Source organism: Staurois parvus, unplaced genomic scaffold (assembly GCF_062004578.1).
Source record: "Staurois parvus isolate SC_StPar_1 unplaced genomic scaffold, SC_StPar_1.0 ptg001805l, whole genome shotgun sequence".
NCBI lineage: Eukaryota > Metazoa > Chordata > Amphibia > Anura > Ranidae > Staurois > Staurois parvus.
In genome coordinates, this window is record NW_028319601.1 from 1,410,998 (window position 1) to 1,432,066 (window position 21,069).

Genomic DNA, 21,069 nt, shown 5'->3' on the forward strand with positions numbered 1-21,069 from the left:
ATTCTGGTGGCATTCAGAGCCAAAAGTATGAAAATTGTGCCTGTGTCCAAATATATATGGAACTAACTGTTTATACATTTTAATGCTAAAACCAGCCTATGTAAATCAATTATTGAACTAAACCCTAATTATAAATAATCATCTTTGGTAAATAACAAATCTATGCTGGACGAGGGTGTGTATCCCTACGCACCACCTGGCCAAATGATGAATCTAAAATATAACCTTTATTCAGATATTCATAAAAATGTATGCTAAGCTGTAATTAATGCCTATTGGAGTGGAATGTACTGCGCACAACATGACTAGATACCATTACAATTGTTTACCTTACATCCAAATGGTTAATAACACCAGACCAGATCAAATACCATACCGTTTTAGATGAAGTGACAGCATAAATGGCATTAATTACAGCTTAGAATCTTAGCATATATATATATATATATATATATATATATATATATATATATCTGAATAAAGGTTATATTTTAGATTCATCAAATGGCCAGATGGTGCTTAGGGATATGCACCCTCGTCCGGCATAGATTTAAAACCCGCCTATGCAGCAAGGAGCACATGGAAGGGCGATGCATGTCAAAAACCAACAAACTAAAATTCCCAGCTCACTTACCAGCCAGCTTGCAACAAACTGAATTACCCTAACAGTTCACATTAAAACATGGAGTTTCATTTGCACAAATTTGCAAATACATGTTTAAGCTGCAGAGTCCACTTTACGGCACCTCAGTATATCTGCAGTCCTCCCTCCATGCAAACCTGCCCTCAATCTGTCCATTATTAGATATGTGCTCAAACTTTAAAGGCTCTCAAAATGTATAGAGTTAGGACTGCAGTTATAATGGGGTGCCGTGAAGTGGCCTCTGCAGCTTACGCATATATTTGTGTGTTGTGCATATAAATGTATGCAAACTAAATCCAATGTTTTAACATGAACTGTTTGACAGGGTAATTTGGTTTATCACAAAAAAAAACAAAAAAAACCTTACGCTAGGAGAAAAAATACTCTTCTCTTCTTCGCCTCTTTTCTTCTCTCCCTGTCACCTCTATATGGCACCCTCACGCATCTATAGCCATTCACTTCATAGTTACCATTGAATGAATACAGGCATTTTGAAGGAAGTTTGAGACCAGGAAGAAGGTGTCCCTCACCAGATAAAGCACATTTTACTATTATGCTAATAGCAGGGGATCCATCCTGTCTGGTGAATGTGGGTAATGGAGGGGGCACAGGTCACAAATCACAGTGTGGTTTTTAACCACAAAGACACTTTATGATTTATAAGAGCATGGAGGACTTTATAGAGGAGGATTAATAATAGAAATGGAAGCACGGTGCTGTTAAAGTGACATTTGGACACTGATGGACACCTTATAAGTCACTACTATTACTTGTATTTTTGAGCACTGTGTTATAATGTGAGGGTAATTCGATTTGTTGCAGTCAGACTGGTAAGTAAGCTCGGAATTTTTATTTGTTGTATTTAAATGCTAAAGCATACTGAAACAATTTAGACAACTGTGTGCTTTCAAATTTGGGCAGCAGTTTAGGGAAAGGTCCTTTCCTGTTCCAACATTACTTTTCCTTAGTTCAAAAAATATAATTTGACCAGTTTGGTGCAAAGGAACTTATGTGACCTAGTGATAGCTCTGAACCATTTTGACAGGACTGTGCTGTGATCATTTTTGCCAACCACCAGCCATTGATTGTTAAGACGCTGTCAGCTGGTCTGCACAGACTCACTGGTTGTTAGGACGCTGGCAGCTGGGCTACACAATGTCATTAGTTGCTAGAATGCAGACGGCTAGGCTGGGCCTGGCATATTTGGCTGTTATAGTGCAGATGGCCACCTGCAATAACGTCCTTTCAGGATGTCTCCAACTTACAAGCCGACCTCAATGCACTGTTTAATTGGGCAAATACATGGCAAATGAAGTTTAATTTTGATAAATGTAAGGTTATGCACTTGGGGGGCTAAGAATATGCATGCATCATACATACTAGGGGGGGTACAACTGGGGGAATCAATGGTGGAGAAGGATCAGGGGGTTCTGGTAGATCACAAGCTTAATAATGGCATGCAACGCCAAGCTGTGGTTTCTACGTAAGTTGTATCTGTTTAAGTGCAACCATCATATACATCCATGAAAAACTCAAAGGTGAAGTTGATCCAGTGAATATCCGATTGCCTCTCGGGGATCAGGAAGGAATTGTTTTCCCAGCAGGAGCAAATTGGATCATGCTTTCCTGAGTTTTTTTGCCTTCCTCTGGATCAACTATGGATATAGGATTATAACTTTTTTTATGGTTGAACTGGATGGCCTTTTGCCTTTTTTCAGCCAGACTAACTATGTAACCAAGTTAAAAAGATTTTTCATAGACTCACTCACAAAGCAGGAGGCAAGAAACTGCAGTTACAAACTATACAAAACCTTTGACAGCAGATTGGGGGGAAGGGACACATCCCCTTCACACAGCACAGAACTGAGCCGAGACTGTCAATCAGCAGGATCTTTTTTCTCTTGGTGTCAGGAAAACTTGTCAGATATAACCCATGCTGATAGCAGACGAACAAGGCAACAGACAGAAATGACACTTAGTCCTTTAGAGAAAGGCAAGTAAACACTACAGAAATATGTGCTTTGTTCAGATTTCATTTCTGAGGTTTACAACCAATTTAAAGCATGAAACCCACACAGGAAGTGTGAAGTGTGAGCCTGTTCCTCTTTTCTATCTGTAATGAATTTGTGCATACCTAACAACCAACCTAATTTAACTTACCTTAGCAATTTTTTTTAAAAAGGGTCACACAATGCTAAATTATTGTTCCATTTTCTGTGTTGCTTGAGCCATGATATCAGGATATCTGATCATCAGTTCCAAAATGGTGTCCAGTGGCATCACTCCAGTCAGCTACCATCAGAGTACGAAGAGAATGCAGGAGTAGGACAACTCCCATTATTCACTACACCGCTTCTAAATCTGCCCTTCTACAAATCTTAGCAGTTCTGCCTCACCCACCAGCCAATCAGATTTGACGACTGAGCTGCACGCTACATCACGTAACACAATTGTCCATAGGAAAAAAAGAGAAAATGATACATTTCTGATTTAACCAGACTTGTATCCACTTTCAGTAGCCAAGATGTTGTGGGAGAGCAGGGTAAGTACATATTCATGCCTAGCATACTATTGTACAGATGTGAAGACATTTCAGGAGCAAAAATAACAGTATTACATATAAAACTACATTTACTTTGAGACTTCTTTTAAGTTTAACAGATTCTGGGCTTTAAAGAATAACAGCAACCAAAATGTTCTTTTCTAGTTTTGGATAGTGCAAGGAAGGGTTAGAGCTTGTTTCCCTATTCCACATACACTACTACAATGAGGAGGTAATTTCAGCAAAATTAACTCCATTCTAATGCTGGCCATACACCGCTAGAAAATCATTAAAAAAAAAAAAGTTGGGTTCAAGACCTGCCAAACGTGTATGTGATAATGCCATCATTATATCAAAATATTTCCCCAATTATAGACATATTATCGATCGATACAACATAAATGGTACATTTTTCATTGATCATTGGAAATGATGTCAAGGTTTTTTGAACTTTGTGAACCCTCCCACTCGCCAACTGTATTTAAAAGAAAGATCTTTCTTTTCATTGTTTGTACTTCCATTACATTCGTTACATTTTAAAATGCGCATGCACTGTAGTTTTTTTTTTTTTTTTTTTTTTAACTGTTTTTGATTTGTTCCACTACTAATGTTTAGAAAATCGATTGTTTTGGCTCAAAAAATCTGACATGACGGTTCATTTTTTTGCCATAAAACTTTGCATTGCGATAATTGAAATTAGCCCACTAACGTTTCGAAAGTCAAACAATCAACTGTATATAATGCTTTTTCGAATGATTTCTAACCGTGTATGGCCAGCATTAGATAGTAATCACCAGAACAGGATCTCCCCTGTTCTCCTGTTTTATTAACAACTGTAAGCTTTTGCTTGCCCACCACTTTCTGTCCTTGTTGCAATGGGCATCAGCATAGAGAATTCTCCCGTTTGAGAGTTTTGCCCATACTATCCAAAATAAAAAATATATATTTTCCTGGAGTCCCACTTTACATTTCTAACTAGTCTGTTGACACGTATAAATATTAGATGATGGCAGTTTACATTTAACACAAATAATTTTACACATTAGTTTCATTTATGAATAGGAAGAGCTAAATACACAATTGTATACAACTGAACATCAAACCCTTGCCAATGCAATCCCATGTTTTGAGAAGCACGTGAAAAGATGAAAATTACTCACTTGAATAATATATAAGCCACCGTACAAATACTCTGCAAAAGCAGAAATGCCAGAAAAACACTACTGGACAAGCAGAAGGTCTGAGTTGTGCTTGAAGAACAACGTGAAGCCAGTTCCTGGTGGAGAAATAATAAAGAACACCAGTTAGAGGAAAGACATTGGGCTAATAACAGGCAAAGGTTAGAGTAAGACAGCATGGTAATCCAAAGAAAGAGCAAGTTAAAAATAGTGAAATTCATTCACTAAAGAGTGGAAGTAATTTAAAGGCTTTTCAGAATCTAACTTAAAGGGAAAAGAATAACACAGAGGGGCAGATTTATTAAAGGCAAATAGACTGTGAACTTTGCAAATGCAGTTGCTCCAGAGCGTAGCAAATGAGGGGAAGCTCTGTTGACTTCCATTGTGCCATCACATGCATCAAGCCCTGCTGGGTGGAAGGAAGTGTACACTTCTCGACCCCACCTGGAAGTACCAAGTTTTAAAGTGGCTTTAACAGCAGGTTGTATCAACAAAAGCAGACCATTGAGTTGTTCTATAATTTAGTAGTACAGCGAGTAAGAAATAAAAGAACCAAAACACTGTAGTCATTGTTTCCTGGACTTCTACATTTGTTTGCCTTTTTCACAGAGCTCCAAACATTTGCTTCTTACTCACTTCCTCAGCCACAGGAAGATCTGCTTGCCTTGGGCAGCCCATAGATTATGCTATTTTCTTCTTGTTGAGGAGGGAATTAAGCAATTTTCTTTCTGTCCACATCATGTTGTGGATGGAATCTCTCAAGCAGTGTTATTATATTCTGCCCGCGGCGAGCCTTCCCTGTCGGCAGAACACAATGATCACTGCTGGCTGCTATAGCTTTGACTTGACTTCAGTACAGCCAGCCTTCCCATAGCTGGATCAAATCTCAGCCAGTCCCTGCTGGACCGGTTGAGATTTAATTAATCTATAGCCGGCTTAAGAACTGAACTGTTTGTTCTATGTTTGAGCCAGATGTTTAGTGGAAACACTCTTCTCTAGATATGACTGCATTAGTTGGGAACCATAAAAGTGGTAAGGAGGTGTCCGATGATATCACTGAGATTTCTACTTGGTCTGATCAAATAAACCATTAATTTTAAGGCCCCATTCCCACTTGCGAATAAGGCCTCTCAAATTCTGGTGGCAAAAATCAAAGGATTCCTGTGGCCAGAATGACAGGTGTTTACAAATATCTGTGCCTGCACAGCCTATACAAAGCACTGACAGGCTGATAGCGACAGCAGTTATGTGGAGATTTGTGGATGTAGTCTGTCCTCCAGTGATTCTCTGCAGTAAGCACATATGATTAGTGCTGGGATAAGGACGGTCATGTAGCTCCCAGGGCAAAAAGGCCAAGCTAACCCCCCCAATTCATGATGTGCAAGTTTATAGGATCCTATGCCCAGTAGTCACTCAATTGTTAAAATCACTTTGCAGCTCAGTTTTAACACGGCACACGTGCTTGTGTTGATGGCTCTCCACTCCCAGCTCTTTCCTGGACACTCCTGAGCTCAGCGGTGCGGGCTGTGCTCTCTCTCCCCCACCTCCTTCCAGCTGGTACAGCTACTGCTGCCTGCTTGTTAATACAGGAGTACTGCACTGGCAGGAAGGAGGAGGGAGAGTGAAAACACAGCCTGCAAAGCGCCCTTGCTCTCTTCTTCTGTCCTCGCTGCTCCCAGCACTGGGATGAGAGTAATAGTGATGCCGTTGTCACTACTCCTGTCAGCCTTGTAACAGAAGGACAGCACCCCCATCTCTACAGTAAACCATTGCACCCAGGGCATCTGCTACACCCGCCCACCCCTTGTCCTAGCCCTTCATATGTTTGTCCCTGGCCGTGGGTAGACAAATGTCTGTCTCTAACCACAGATATCAGCTGGATGCGTAAACAGACATGGAGAGTTGTGGTTGCTGTCAGCCTTGTATATGCTGAGCAGGCACAGATATTTGCAAACATCTGTAAATTCTGGCCAAAGGAATTCTTTGATTTTTGATTCTGTAAATTACATTACAGCCCAAGTTGCAAGTGTGAATGTGGCCTAATCCTTTTGAATGCAAAACAATAGTGAGAATGTATTTATTTACTGTGTGTCTGTTACTGTTTTATTTAATCTGATAATTTCACATAAAGGGTATGTTTACATTAATCTGATGTAAACTTTCCATTTTCCAGTTGAATCGAATTTCAAAAATGTGTGATTCTTTGGTGAATAAAAGGTATAATTTTATAAATAACTAAACTCATACAGGTAGAAACCGGTAAATAAATGGTATCAAATGAAGATTCACAACTGATTTCTAATGAAAGACTGACAAGTCTATAGGGCAGTGGTCTCCAAACTATGGCCCGGGGGCCGGATGCGGCCCTTTGCTTGCCCTTATCCAGCCTTTAGGGCACTGTTTCTCCCACTGATACAAGAAACTATTCCTCTCATGAACACCAACAAGGGGGCATAATTCCTGCTACTGACATCAGCAACAGGCACTATTCCTCCCATTGACACCTATGATGGGGCACCATTCCTCCCATTGACACCTATGATGGGGCACTATTCCTCCCATTGACACCTATGATGGGGCACTATTCCTCCAATAGACACCTATGATGGGGCACTATTCCTCCCATTGACACCTATGATGGGGCACTATTCCTCCAATAGACACCTATGATGGGGCACTATTCCTCCCATTGACACCTATGATGGGGCGCTATTCCTCCCATTGACACCTATGATGGGGCACTATTCCTCCCATTGACACCTATGATGGGGCACTATTCCTCCCATTGACACCTATGATGGGGCACTATTCCTCCCATTGACACCTATGATGGGGCACTATTCCTCCCATTGATACCAATGATGGGGCGCTATTCCTCCCATTTACACCAACAATTGGACACTATTCCTCTCACTGAAACAAACCATGAAGCACTATTCCTCCAACTGACACTAACAACGGGGCATTATACTTCCCACTGATACCAATGATGGGGCACTATTTCTCCAACTTACACCAAGGGCACTATTCTTTCCCCTAATGCCAAAGATGCGTTGTTTGCTCCGAATGCCGCAGGACAATTTCTACTCCCAATGGCCACAGTCTGGCCCCCCTAAACTCTGAAAGTCAGTAAACTGGCCCTTTGTTTAGAAAGTTTGGAGACCCCTGCTACAGAGCATTAATCGGAACTTTTGTTGCGGTAGCAGTTCATTTTTATTTTACCATAGTCACATTTTAAAACAAATATCACATTTAGCCAGAGTAACCAGGGTATGATCTCACCGAACGTTTAACCAGGTCCTGCAGGCTTCTCTTTATTTTAATGAAATCCTCCTTAACTTCTTTGGCAGTGGTTGGATTAGGGGAAGAACTTTCTCCTTCATTCGATGAAGGCAGATTTTTGGCCTTGGCAGCAATCTTGCGAACTTCACTTCTGTGAAAGGATTACTGAGTGAAAGACCAGAATGCACCTCACATATGAGATATATATATATATATAATTTTTTTCTCCAAGTTACTGAATTTTCCCATATACAGACTAAGACGAGAAAGGTCATTTTAGAAATAATCTGGGTAAACAGTCAGCATTGCTGTTTTGCAGCGCTGGGGGGGGGGGTACTTGGCCCTAGAACAGCCTTTCTCAACACAGAGGAACCCTTAAAATACATTTCCAAGCTCAGAGACCTCTGTTAAAAATGACTATATTTACAAGTCACAAGTTTACATTGGTGTGATGTTCAGGGGGAAGAATGCTCTCACACGTGTGATCATTGGGAAGAATCACCCTCCCACAGATAGCTAAAAGGATCAATGATGTCAGTGGAAACTTATCAAAGAGACAGAAATTTCTCATGACTCAAGGAACCCCTAGAAACCTATGGAGGAACCCTGGTTGAAAAACCCTGATCTAGAACAACTGTTTATAGGTTATGTAGCACTACCCTCTTAGGAGTCGCTGAGATTTGGGCCCCCCCCCCCCCACAGCTCTTTAACTTAATAACTTGGATAGCGTTGAGGGGTGTATGGGATGCCCAAGGAAACTGCTGACCTGAGGACAACTCCTTAGCAACTATGTACAGATGTGGACAAAAATAGTCTCTCCTTTACAAGCTTTCCAGCTCTTTGGTGTACCACCTCAGACCCCAGATGAATCCTCCTCTTCACCCAGCTGTACTGAGGGTATTCCCTGAGAAAGGGGGCCCAGAAACTGCCAAATTAGCACAGCCAAAACTCCAGATGAGAAGCTAGATGGGTTTTCCACATAACTGCCCTCTAGCCCTATGTGGCCCAGGGGGTGTAAGGGTACTCACACTGTTCTTCCTGATAGCTTAATAGGTTGGTAGCTTCCTTCAGGCCTTTCATTGGGATGGCTCCTTCTCTGCTGCTCTTGATATCCTCCCATGAAGATGGTGGTATAGTGGAGATCCTCTTCTTCATTACCTGCCTGTAGGTAGGCCTCTTCCCTCGACCCCCTCCCAGGTTCCACACGCCAGCCTCTCACTCCATCTTCCACCCAACACTGACTTTTCCACTCCCAGGCACTGTGATTCTTAAAGTGTTACTAAACCCAGGACCATTCATTCCCGATATCTGGTCTCCCACACTACACAGAACATGGAAATGCAATTATTTTATCCCAAGAAAGAAAAAAACCCTCTCTAGCAATATACACCAAACTGAGCATGTGCAGACTGACTCCACACGATATGTCTAACCAGACAATAAGAGGGGGGCACTGAAAGAAGGGGAGGATCAGAGAAGTCAGGATCCAACAGCATTTTTACACAATGCAGAGGATTAACCCCTTAGGTTCCACAGTGAGTATAACAAGCATGCTTTACTGCATATACAGACTGATTTTACTGCTGTGTGCTTAGTAACATTGTAAGGTTAGCCTTGGTCACCATGCCCAGCCTACTGCTAGGGGACTGGCTAAGGTCCCTTAAGCATGCAAATCTGAGCTTCCTCCCCTTTACCACCCCTCCTCCAGAAAGCTCTTAGGTTTCTGGAGAGGTGGGAGGGCTTCAGAAGTTCTGACCTTAGAACCTCCTTAGCTTGTCCTGAGGTGAACTCCTGTCTCACTCACAGGCAGACTCATGCCAGGCTGCTACTCATCCTCTGACTGAAAAAAAACTACCTAGCTAACCTGGAGGGCATTACAGTTATATGCTTTTTGCAGTTTGCATGTATTTTCTGTGCTTATGTTTCTAACGCTACGTTCACACTTGACTTTATTTCTAACTTCTGCCAAACGCCCCTATAGTGTTTGACAGGCATTTGGGAACGCTCCTTAAACGCTCCCTGTGAGGAACGCGGCGTCAGACCCTTGACCGTCTCACCAAACTCGTGACCAAAGGACTAGCCAGTATAAAACCGCGATGTCACATGAGTAACAATGCCACGCCCAGCTGCACCCTGCACAATGATTTTCCAGCTAATTGGACCACAATCGATGTACCGGCCGCCTGGGAGTAATTGTTACTGGGTCAGGTTAATTATGCAATTAACCCTTCACACTGCCACCACCTCCTTTTGTACAGAGAAAGGAAACTCACAATCTCAGCAATAACACTATAATGGTTGAGATAATCGTCTGTATAACACGGTCACCACAAGCCAGTTATACTGAGGGTTAAACAAACACAGTAGCGCTCCTTCAGAGGCAGGAATTCGTAAATTGCAATAAGGAGCTATAGAAACAGTTCAACACTTTCAGAAGGAAAGATTTATTACTAAAAGGTCAAAAGGGTGTAATAAAAATATTTACAGAAATAAGATGTAAACAATATATATATAAATATACAGAGAACAACAGCACAGCAAAGAGATAACAGAGAGAAGTTAGAGGGTTAAAGTACTTGCCAAAGTCCTGGGTTAGCAGATCAAGTTTCAGAGCGAAAAGGTACGGGTCTCCCAAGGTGGTTCTGATGTTAAAAAGAGAGAATTCTTCAACTTTTCTCTCTTAGGCCTGACAGCCTATTTTGTAGTTCCCTAGCAGGGGGTGTCTCTGAAGTCAAGGACCAATGCCCCATTTAGGGAGGGATCGTCTGGGCATAGCCCTAAACTAGAACCAAAATCTCTTATAGTTCATATTTTGGCTCATAACTTTCCCTATGCACAAGTGACATTCCACGCGCAGGTAGATTATTATGCAGACACATCTGAGGAACGGGTAGATATGAAAAATGAAATTATACACTGAATGGTTTAAGAGATCTACTTTTCTGCTTTCCTATGTATTCCAGCCCAGGAGAGTGACATACCAAACTGTTTGTCTCTTCGTGGGCAACCTGAAGATATGCCTGGTTTTTATGTAAGTCTCTCATATTCCAGGATATGAGACATAGGGTAAAAATGGATTTTAAAAGTGTTATCTGGTTCGTGCTTCTCTGGAATGTCTTTGAACTCCTGGGAAGGCTTGCATTATCTTTTACGAGGTGCTAGATTGCACAGCTCTCTTAGACAACCAGGTGCTTCAGCTCAAAAATGTTTTATAGCTCTGGGCTCCCTGCTGTGCCCTGGCCTGCCTATGACACTCCTAACACAAAGGCCATATGTCAATGTGTATGAACAGAGAGGAAGGGAGAGAATGATGGGACAAAATGGAGATTTCTTAACAAAATGGAGGGCTGCGTCCTTCACTGTGTGTACGCTTGTTACACTCCCCAAATGCCCTCTGCATGTTTTTGAGGAGTTTGCAAAGCATTAAAACCGCACCACAAACGTCTATAATGAAGTGTAATGGTATTAACGCTCCGCAACCGCCTCACAAACGGAGCTTCACCATAGACTTGAATGGGAGGCTTCAACTCCTCCTGACTCGACTTGAGGCAGTCATAACTTTGGGAAGAAGAGCGCAAATCACAGCATAATACAAGCATGCACAATTAACACGTGTATCAGGCCCTGTTCACACTGGCATAGAAAGCAGGACTTGAGGTGCATTTTTAAACCCTTCACGCCGGCGCCTCCCGGCCCGTTAAGAGTTTCAGAAGCCGGGAGGCGGGACAGGCGGGGTTTAGGGATCATGTGACCGCCGTGACACGTCGTCACAGCGGTCACATGATCGGGAAAGGTCCCGATCGAAAGAGGAGACCGGGACCTTTTTTACGTGAGTATGGGACGTGTGCTGGTTTACTAGAACGCAAATGTGGGGCCGCTCGCCGTCTAGGCCCAGACACCGGGAGGCCGCACATTTGTGTGCAGACGGTGTGAAGAGGTTAATGCTCCACAAACTCCTATACAATTTATAATGGACAGTACACAGTGCTGTTCACATTAACAAAACATGAAGCATTACCATCTCATCTCGCCGTTTTACTTCAAAATTGAAGCTTTATGTTGAGTTTGAAGGAGTTGAAACATTTTGACTAATTCCATTCAAGTCTATGGTAATGCACTGACCTCGTGGGACCTGTGAAAGCTCCCAGGAGACTGCGGCAGGGAGAAGGGGGCCCAACTTCCGTCTCACTTCACTGAGGCGAAGCGAGCCGAAAGTGGGAGCGGGTACCCGTCAAAAACTCCTGCTCCCCCCTCCCCCCTCAAAAGGTGCCAAATATGGCAGTGGAGGGGGGGAGGAGGCAAATAAGCAGAGTTTCCACTTTTGAGTGGCACTCCACTTTAAGCAAGGACATGCACTCAGGGCTGCATACATGTTGCAGCAGCCATCAAATCAGGTGGTAAGGAGCAGGGGTGGACTGACAACTCATGGGGCCCCCGGGCAATAGGGGATCATGGAGCCCCTGTGTCCTCGCCCACACTCAAACTACACCCAAAAAAAGCCTATGAAAGGTACCAGGGGCATCTCATGGGGCCCCCTACTGACCCCGGGCAGTGCCCGAGTACCCTAATGGTCAGTCCGCCCCTGGTAAGGAGGCAACATATTGCCCACCAGCCGTCTGTCAACCACAATCTTAAAAGTGACCAATTGCAGATCACTTTTCAGAGGGGTGGCAAAGCTGCCATATGTCAGAATGAGCCCTTACTGTGTTAGAGAATTCTGCTTTAAAATAGTCATTAGTAAATAGAAAACTGCGCCGGAGAAGGAAAAGTAAAATTATAAATAGACTTTAATAAGTGTCATGCTTTCCAAGGTCATTGAACATTAACTTTTGCAGTCCTTCCCCCAAGTTCTAATATGCAGATTTGCTAGCAAGACAAATCGCAAGTAAATAGTAGATGGGGCTGCACACAAATCAGTGGCAATTTGGCCTATGGGTTAAATAATGCGCACATGCATTAAAAAGGAAAACAATCTTGCCCAGCCTGTGCCAAGACAAAGCCAAAGGGCTAGTTACTGACCTATGCCTTAATTTGTCAGTTTAGAATATGAATATCATATCACTGCAGTATTAGTATGTGAACATTATTTCTGTCTGTAGACAAATATACGGGCTATTGAACTAGAAGAAATATAAGAAATAGTTGCTACTGTTGCTATCAGAAGAGCAGCTTGTCATTGAAATAGAATGATGAGATATAACAATTTGTGTAGTCCTAAAATGAAAGTTGTGGATTGCCAGAGATTACCTAGACATACAGAAATAGAAGCCACCAAAGATCTGTTAAGCCCCCATTCACACTTGAGCATTTTTCTGCTTGTTTCTCTATGTATGCTCAGCCTACCAATGCTAGAAGTATTGTTTTCCACTGTATTCAGGTGTCTTTGCCCCCATAGACTTTAATGGAAGTGCCTGGAAATGCACAAGCTTCACCCCTTGTCCAGCTCAGGGCAGGTGCAAATCCTGAAAAATTCCTGAAAAAAACACTGCAATGCCGCTAAGAATACAATCTGCTCAAGTGTGAGTGTAGAATAATTGGATGACATACTAATTCAGGAACGCATGCCGCTAAATGACAAACATGTCGGTAGGGCAGTGGGTAGCTGATGACGGACCTTCTTCTATGTTCCCCACTAACTTGTTTGAGATCCAAGTGTGGGTCACATTTGAGGACTACGCCTGGGGTGGGTTCTTCTGGGCTCTGCTAGGCACCTGTAACAGGATCACTCTACTTCACACATATGGGGTACCTTTACTCTTGTGCCGTTTTCACCAATGCCCTGGGACAAGGCTGAGGCTGCTTTGGGGGAAAACTTGACCTTAAGGATGGCCTCTACTTTTAGAGATGAACATGCACCATGTACATCTGCACCACAACTGTTCTTCAGTCTTTGTTCGGGCTGTGCCGAACACTGACCACAGCCACCTGTCCTGTGTCTTCCACTATTGGTCCCAGTAGCAGCATGGAACCCCGCCATGCACATAGCGTGGGCTCCAACGTGCACTTGACTTAACTCTTGCACCTCCATAGCTCTGTACAGGATGGGGACCTCTGCAATGTAGTTCCACTCTCCCGGAGCAGGGCAGGTTCTGCTGAAGCAATGCTGGATGGAGGCTCAACCCCAGCTCCATCAGTGAAGGCCTTCCTAGTCACAGGGCTGGTACATTGTAGTATCTTTACTGGAGGATCGAAGATACCATTGTCTCCAGCAACAACGGCAGTCCCTGGAAGGTGGTCTGGCCGGTTGACACAGGGCTTCTTCTCCTCCGCTATTCACTGGAACAGCAGGACAAGGCAGTGGGCACAGTAGGCAGTGGTGCCAAAGTGCCTCTGGCATAATGGGCAGGGTACCCACAAATGTTCCTTGGGACAGACCTGGCAGAGGGCGAAACCCAGCATTGGAACATACTAGTCTCTGGTATCAGTCAGCACTGGAGGTTTCTTTCAAGGCAAAGTCTGTTTGCCAAAGTGTTGCCTAGCAACGCACGTGGAGCAGACTAAGCATCTTTTGAGTGCCATTGTTATATACGACCCCTTATCGGGATGCCCACCAATCCAGTGTGAGTACCTTGTGCAGGAGTCAATCAGGGTTCAGACATGATTTGCACGTGTTCTATCACCGAGCAAGCCTGAACAAGTTCTAACTAGCTGGCTATGCCATGGTCCCCATAGGGGTGGTCCCCAAGTGCACGCAGTAGCCGTAGCCCCATGTTGGGCGCCAAATTGCCAGTAGGGCAGTGGTTTGCTGATGACAGAAACTCCCTCCCATTAACTTGTTGGGCACCAAGTGTATGTCACATGCAAAGACTACCCCTGGGGTTGGGCTATGCCAGGCATCTGTAACAGGATCACTCTACTTCATACATATGGGGTACATTTACTCTTGTGCAGCTTTCACCAATGCACTGGGACAAGGCTGAGGTCACCGTGGTCTTCCACTACTGGTCCTGGTAGCAGCATGGAACCTCATTGTGCACATAGCACGGACTCCCACGTGCACTTCATTTAACTCTTGAACGTCCGCATCTCTGTACAGGATGGGGACCTCTGCAATGCAGTTCCACTCTGGTTACTGTGGGAGGTAAAATGCGGTGTAGGGAGTGCCGACAACATCTCCCTTGTGGTTAGAGGCAGTTCCACCTATAAAAGGTACACGTTTCCGTCAGGCTGCTTGCTGGCTGTACCTCTGTTTCCCTTGGCAACCACTTGCAGAACTTGTGCTAAGACGACTGTAGATGTGCTGACTCTTCATACCCCATGTGCTAGTGACCCAACCTTAGACCATAGGTACTGGTTATTTGCATTATACTCCTTTAAATTACATCAGACCAGGCAGAAGACAAACTTTTAACGCTTTACTGAATAAAGTGCAAAACGGGACAAAATCCAACAAGAAAACAGTCTTTTTCCTAAATCCCTAATCTTACTCAGGCTATGTGCTGCTTGAGTAGGCATACCTGCAGAGGTAGTGTCCATGTAAATAAAGGCCCATTAGTGGCATTTCTCAGTGGCTGGTGTTTTTGGAGTAAACCCCAGGCTCCTAACTGGATGTACCCTTCACAGAACACTGCTGATGGACCAGCAGTAAGACCCTCAGAATCCTACAGGGGAACCCCAGGGTGCAGGCCAACTGTTCCTTTTTATATCCACAGGAGCAGTGAGTCAGACCCAAAGATCCCGCCAAACAAAAAAAACGGGAATGAAATTATTCCCAGCCTTCCCGTCCAGGGCAGCACCTAACTAGGTAATTTACAACCCGCTTACAAATGTATAAACCAAAACAACATACCATACCGTGTCTGAGCCCTCATTAAGATGGGAACTGGCACTCGTACTGTGCATGAGGTGTTTGTATTGGCATCTGCATCCGCCTCTAGCTGCATGCAGACAGCCTATGGAAGTGGATGTAGACATAGCGGCTGCACAGACACAGCTAAATAGGCAGCACAGTGACTAAATGGTTAGCACTTCTGCCTGGCAGTACTAGGGTTGTTGGTTCAAATCCCAACCATGGCACCACCTGCCTGGAGTTTGCATGTTCTCCCTGTGCCAGTGTGGGTTTCCTCCCACACTCCAAAGACATGCTGGTAGGTCAACTGGCTCCTGTCTAAATTGGCCCTAGTCTGTATATATATGAATGTGAGTTAGGGGCCTTAGCTTGTACGCTCCTTGAGGGTTAGGGACTGATGTGAATGTACAATATATATGTAAAGTGCTGCATAAATTGATGGCGCGATACAGCTACCTGTAATAAATAAATAAATAAATAAAACTGACAAGCATGCAGGAGCGGGTGCACAGCCCCAAACACAAACAATCTGTCAAATTTTGACATGTGGCTGTGTTTGCACAGCCACTGTCTCTGCATCCACTTCCATAGACTGCCTGCATGCAGTTGGGAGCAGATTCAGACATCAAAGCCTCATGCACGCATTCACATGTCTGAACGAGGCCTAACATCCCACATAAAACAGAGCATGCAGGGTATGGCAAATCAGCAGCACAATATTTACATTCTCAATTCAATATGCACCACATACACCTCAGGGACCACTATAATGGCTTCAGACTCATCATATAATGAAATGTAGTACTATTACTAACAATAAAACAAGTTTCTGCAACATAATGTGGTAAAATCTGTGATGCAAGAAACTGGCCAGGAAGTCTGTTGTTTTTCAACAGAGCAAGTAGTCTTGAGGATGCAGCAGGTAGAGGGTTGAGACAAACCACTGAACACTGATAGGGGTGCTTAGAATGAACAGCCTTCATTTGTTCATGTAAAATAGAACATAACTATTTGCTGTAATTGCTTATAAAGTGGTGCTAGCTGGAGTTTTGGCTTTAATTTCTTGGTGTATCTACATCTGCTAGTACATCTAACACCCCAACCCTTCCCCCAGAATGAGAATTCTGCTGACCAAAGGTGTCTCTGTTGCTCCTTCATCCAGAGTGGGGGCACTCTAACATAGGCGGTGTGTTACAGGCCAGATCACCAGGTGAACACATAAGGGGGAAAATACCTAAAAAAATAAAATAATGCAGCCACCACATCTAATGATTGGTACACTGCATAGTTACATAGTTAGTCTGGCTGAAAAAAGACAAAAGTCCATCCAGTTCAACCATAGAAAAAAAAAAAGTTATAATCCTGTACCAGAGGAAGGCAATATATTACAGTTTTGCTTTTGGGTTTAATACTGCTGTAAGAAAAAGGTGCTGTAACATCCTCCTAGGTAGCTAGGAGGATATAGTCTCCAATGGTTAGACAGGGGCTGAGTAGTAGCCCAGGTGAGATAGCCAGAGGGGTCAAATTGTGGTCAGGGCTAAGAGGCTCTGCAGGCAAGCCCCTCTGGAATTTCCCCCTGCTCTGGAACTTTGGAGGGAGGCTCTAGAGGCAGTGGGTGGATCTGAGGAGTGGCTGGCTGAACTTTTGAGGGACCTGAACCAATCCACAACAGAAGGCTTGGCAAGGGGCTGGGACACCCTTTAAGTGTTAGGGCCTGCTCAGTAGCAGAAGAGTTCAGGTGGAAGATGGAGAAGTGAGACTGAGGTGCAGGAGCCTGGGAGGGAGCCCAGTAAAGAGTAAAGGCTTGTAATATAGTTCAGGAAGTTTCGTCCTCTGCAACTGTTACCCTTGGGCATCCCATACACCCCTTGCCCTATCCAAGTTTTACATCCCCAATATAACTTCAAAACAAAGCTTAAGGACTGGTTTTCTGTCTCTTCAAGCAAGTCTGAATGGAAAATGTGCGGTGCCTGGCTGTGCAGGACTATAGGAGGACCCAATTCATCAGCAACTCCTAAAGGGGTTTTGCTACAGTGGAATGAAGACTTTATTGTTTGCACTCACTGTTATCAACAATAGAAATCATCATACTCACTTTAGATCTTTTGTCATGGTTAGAAGATCTGGGATCCCATTCATCACTGTTTCTAGCGTACTGTGCACCTGTGGGAGATAATGGGATCATATATCATATTACATTAAATCCTCTTTTATTTTAGCATTGTCATTTCTCTCTGTACAAGTATGATAAACATACTCCATAATATACTTTTGTCATATACTGCATCAGCTCAGTCCCCACAGTCACAATATAAAAAAAATATCTCTGCACATACATTGCTTTAGGACAGTGGTCTGCAAACTGTGGCCCAGGGGCCAGATGTGACTCTTTGCTTGCCCTTAACCGGTCCTTGGGGCACTATTCCTCCCATTGACGCCAATGATGGGGCACCATTCCTCCCAATGACACCTACAATGGGGCACTATTCCTTCAACTAATACCAACATTGGAGCACTATTCCTCCCATTGCCGCCAATGATGGGGCGCCATTCCTCCCAATGACACCAACAATGGGGCACTATTCCTGCAACTAATACCAACAATGGAGCACTATTCCTCCCACTAAAACCAATCATGGGGTATTGCTTACATCCATTGATGGCAGGGCATTTTTTTTACTCCAACCAGCCACAGTCTGGCTCCCCCCCAAGGAGCAATAAAAAAAACATTCTTGCTCACTTGATAAGTTAAATTATTATTATGTGATAAGCACAAGTTTTAAACAGACTGTTTGTCATGGATCAGTTCACTAATCATAAGAAGTCACACAGCTAGAACACAGTGTCATACTGAGACCACAAACTGTATGATTAACTGCTTGACCTGCCAGAATAAAACATTTGGATAAGTTTAGACGTGCGGCTCACTTTTCAAAGGTGTTTGACAGGCAGTGAGGAGGCGATATGATACCTCCTCACTGCTTGTTCTGTAACTGCTACACCAATAAGGAAATCCTCAGCTGTTGTGGAAGATTTACAGCATGTTTCCATCTGCTTGAGTAAGTCCCATTCAGCAGTGGTACTGTGACGGGGAATTTTTAGCCGTAGGTGCAAAACATTGTGACAGCGTCATGTAAAGACCTCCAACTGCTGCCTTCGCAGTAAAAGGGGGGACTGTTAGGGGCACTAATAACGCAGCTCAACTGCGTGTTTTAGCCCCGTCCCCCAAACACAAGTCTAAACAAACCCTTGAGATGGTTGCCTATCTTAAGTACCCTAAACATGCACTTTAAAGGTAACCCTGTATTGAGGAAAACATGGAGGATGCCATTTCTGACCTTCTGAAAATACTACTTGTATGGCAGTCCCTGGATTCCATAGTTTGAGATGCTGATATACAGAAAAAGCATGTTTATCAGGAAAGTCAGTGAATTATATTATGTATTTGCTCCAAGTCCATGAATCAGTCAGTAATGACTTAGGAAATCTACCTTTGCAGTTTAACCCCCCACACACCACCACCCCACCCATTACATTACCTTATTCCCCATTCTGGCTCTCTCTTCTTCTCATTGACACTCCAGGTTGTGGGCAGAGCTTGCCATCCTCATGTACAATGCAGGACTATTGGTCCTGCATTGCACTTGATGTCAGTGTGGAACTGCCGACCAGAGCTTAGAGAAGAGGAAGGTAAGGAAAGTATTACATCTCATTCCTCTACTCCTAGACTTAACAAGCACATAACCTTTACAGTGTGAAAGAGCCCCACTACAAAGGTAAGATTTTTTCCAGCCTGGAGTTTTTCACCCTTGCTCAAGATGGACACTGCCACAAATGCTAGGGGGTGTTTTTCAAAAAGATTTCTTAGAAAAATAAAGCTTGGAGACATGGATAGAGGTGTTTATTTTGAATATTAATAAATTAATTATATAGCATTTTTGGTTTCTGGTACTCAGATACAGTGCAGTTCCACTTTAAATCTGAATGCCAGGACAAGCAAAAAGTGTCTAAATACAAGAGCCATGTATATTGTCAGCCTCTCCCTGCTGAAGGTACGCATATACGCGGCCTCTCAGTGGGTGTGCTTTACCACCGAGAGGCCATATATATGAGGCCCTATGTAAATACTTTTCTGTGCTGAGAGCGGGTCCCGTGCGCTCTCCAAGCACAGTTACTGGTGGGGGTTGGAAAGCTCCCGCTGCATACTTGCAATTAGGAGCTTTCCAATCATGTGACTACTTTGACAGCCAATCATAGCGGTCAGATTACCCAAATGCCAGCCTCTCAGCATTTAGAAGCTCTTAAAGGGGCAAGAAGGGGTTAATTAAATCTTGGTGTGCTTTGTGCATTTCTTCCAGATCTGTGAAGTAATCCAATGTCAAACATTGCCTCTGTGCAGGAGTTTCCTGTATTAAAGACCATCCACTGCTGCTCTCTCTCTTGTACCGGATGATTGGTCTTGTTCCCGCCCCCTCCTGTAGTTTTCTGCAGGCAGCCTGTAGTGGGTGGGCCTGTTGGGCCCCTCCCATAGTTCTACTCTCTGCACACTATGTGCTGCACATTGAGGACGTCACTACCAGGGGCGGACTGACCATTTGGAAACTCGGGCACTGCCCTATGGCCCGGGGTCGGTAGGGGGCCCCATGAGATGCCCCTGGTACCTTTTTCATAGGCTTTTTTGAGTTTGGGCATGGACACAGGGGCCCCATGATCCCCTATTGCCCGGGGGTCCCATGAGTTGTCAGTCCGCCCCTGGTCACTACTACTTTTACAAGGTAAACTGGGTTTGTAATGGCATTTGGTGCACATGCAGTGGATGGTTGTGGAATATATTTACTGTAAATGAAGGTTTTTTGCCTGGAGTTTTGCTTCAATTATTTGGAGGAGTGTCCACAGATTTTTGACCATATAGGTGAGTGTGATGGTCAGAAGTCCACAAATGTTTGGCCATATAGGTGAGTGTGATGGTCAGAAGTCCACAAATGTTTGGCCATATAGGTGAGTGTGATGGTCAGAAGTCCACAAATGTTTGGCCATATAGGTGAGTACGATGGTCAGAAGTCCGCAAATGTTTGGCCATATAGGTGAGTGTGATGGTCAGATGTCCATAAATGTTTGGCCATTTAGGTGAGTGTGATGGTCAAAAGTCCACAAATGTTTGGCCATATAGGTGAGTGTGATGGTCAAAAGTCCACAAATGTTTGGCCATATAGGTGAGTGTGATGGTCAGAAGTCCACAAATGTTTGGCCATATAGGCGAGTGTGATGATCAGAAGTCCACAAATGTTTGGCCATATAGTGTATTTCTAGGAAGCATGATTCATATTGCAGCATTGTCCTGTAAGCTGGATTTGAACAATTCCTCTGCATGATTTCATGTTGTAGCATTGTAATTGGCTGGATTCTGAATACTTCTTTCAAATATAACAAGCTATTCTATATACCCTGGCCAGTGCAGGACAAGAACATTTGATAAACATTTTATCATTGTTGCAAAATGAAAACAGGAAACCGCAAAAAAGCTTTAAGCTTTTAATCCTTGAAATGATAAGCGGTTTAAGACAACAGCAGTCTAAGTAATGAATGAATGAAGTAAGTAGGAGGGAGGGGGACCTTGTAAGCTGCAAATAGTTTT

At 43.7% G+C, this 21,069-nt stretch overlaps 1 protein-coding gene across 1 annotated transcript in view; it reads right to left on the reverse strand.

The window, feature by feature from the left end:
• Positions 1 to 21,069, reverse strand: part of LMAN1L (lectin, mannose binding 1 like) — a 73,423-nt gene that overhangs the window by 19,949 nt on the left and 32,405 nt on the right. The window contains exons 10-12 of the mRNA XM_089663928.1: positions 17,530 to 17,597; positions 7,646 to 7,796; positions 4,346 to 4,461 (exon numbers count right to left, since the gene is read on the reverse strand). Of these exons, the coding sequence (XP_089520054.1) occupies positions 4,346 to 4,461; positions 7,646 to 7,796; positions 17,530 to 17,597 (335 nt within the window). The remainder of the gene's footprint in view (positions 1 to 4,345; positions 4,462 to 7,645; positions 7,797 to 17,529; positions 17,598 to 21,069) is intronic.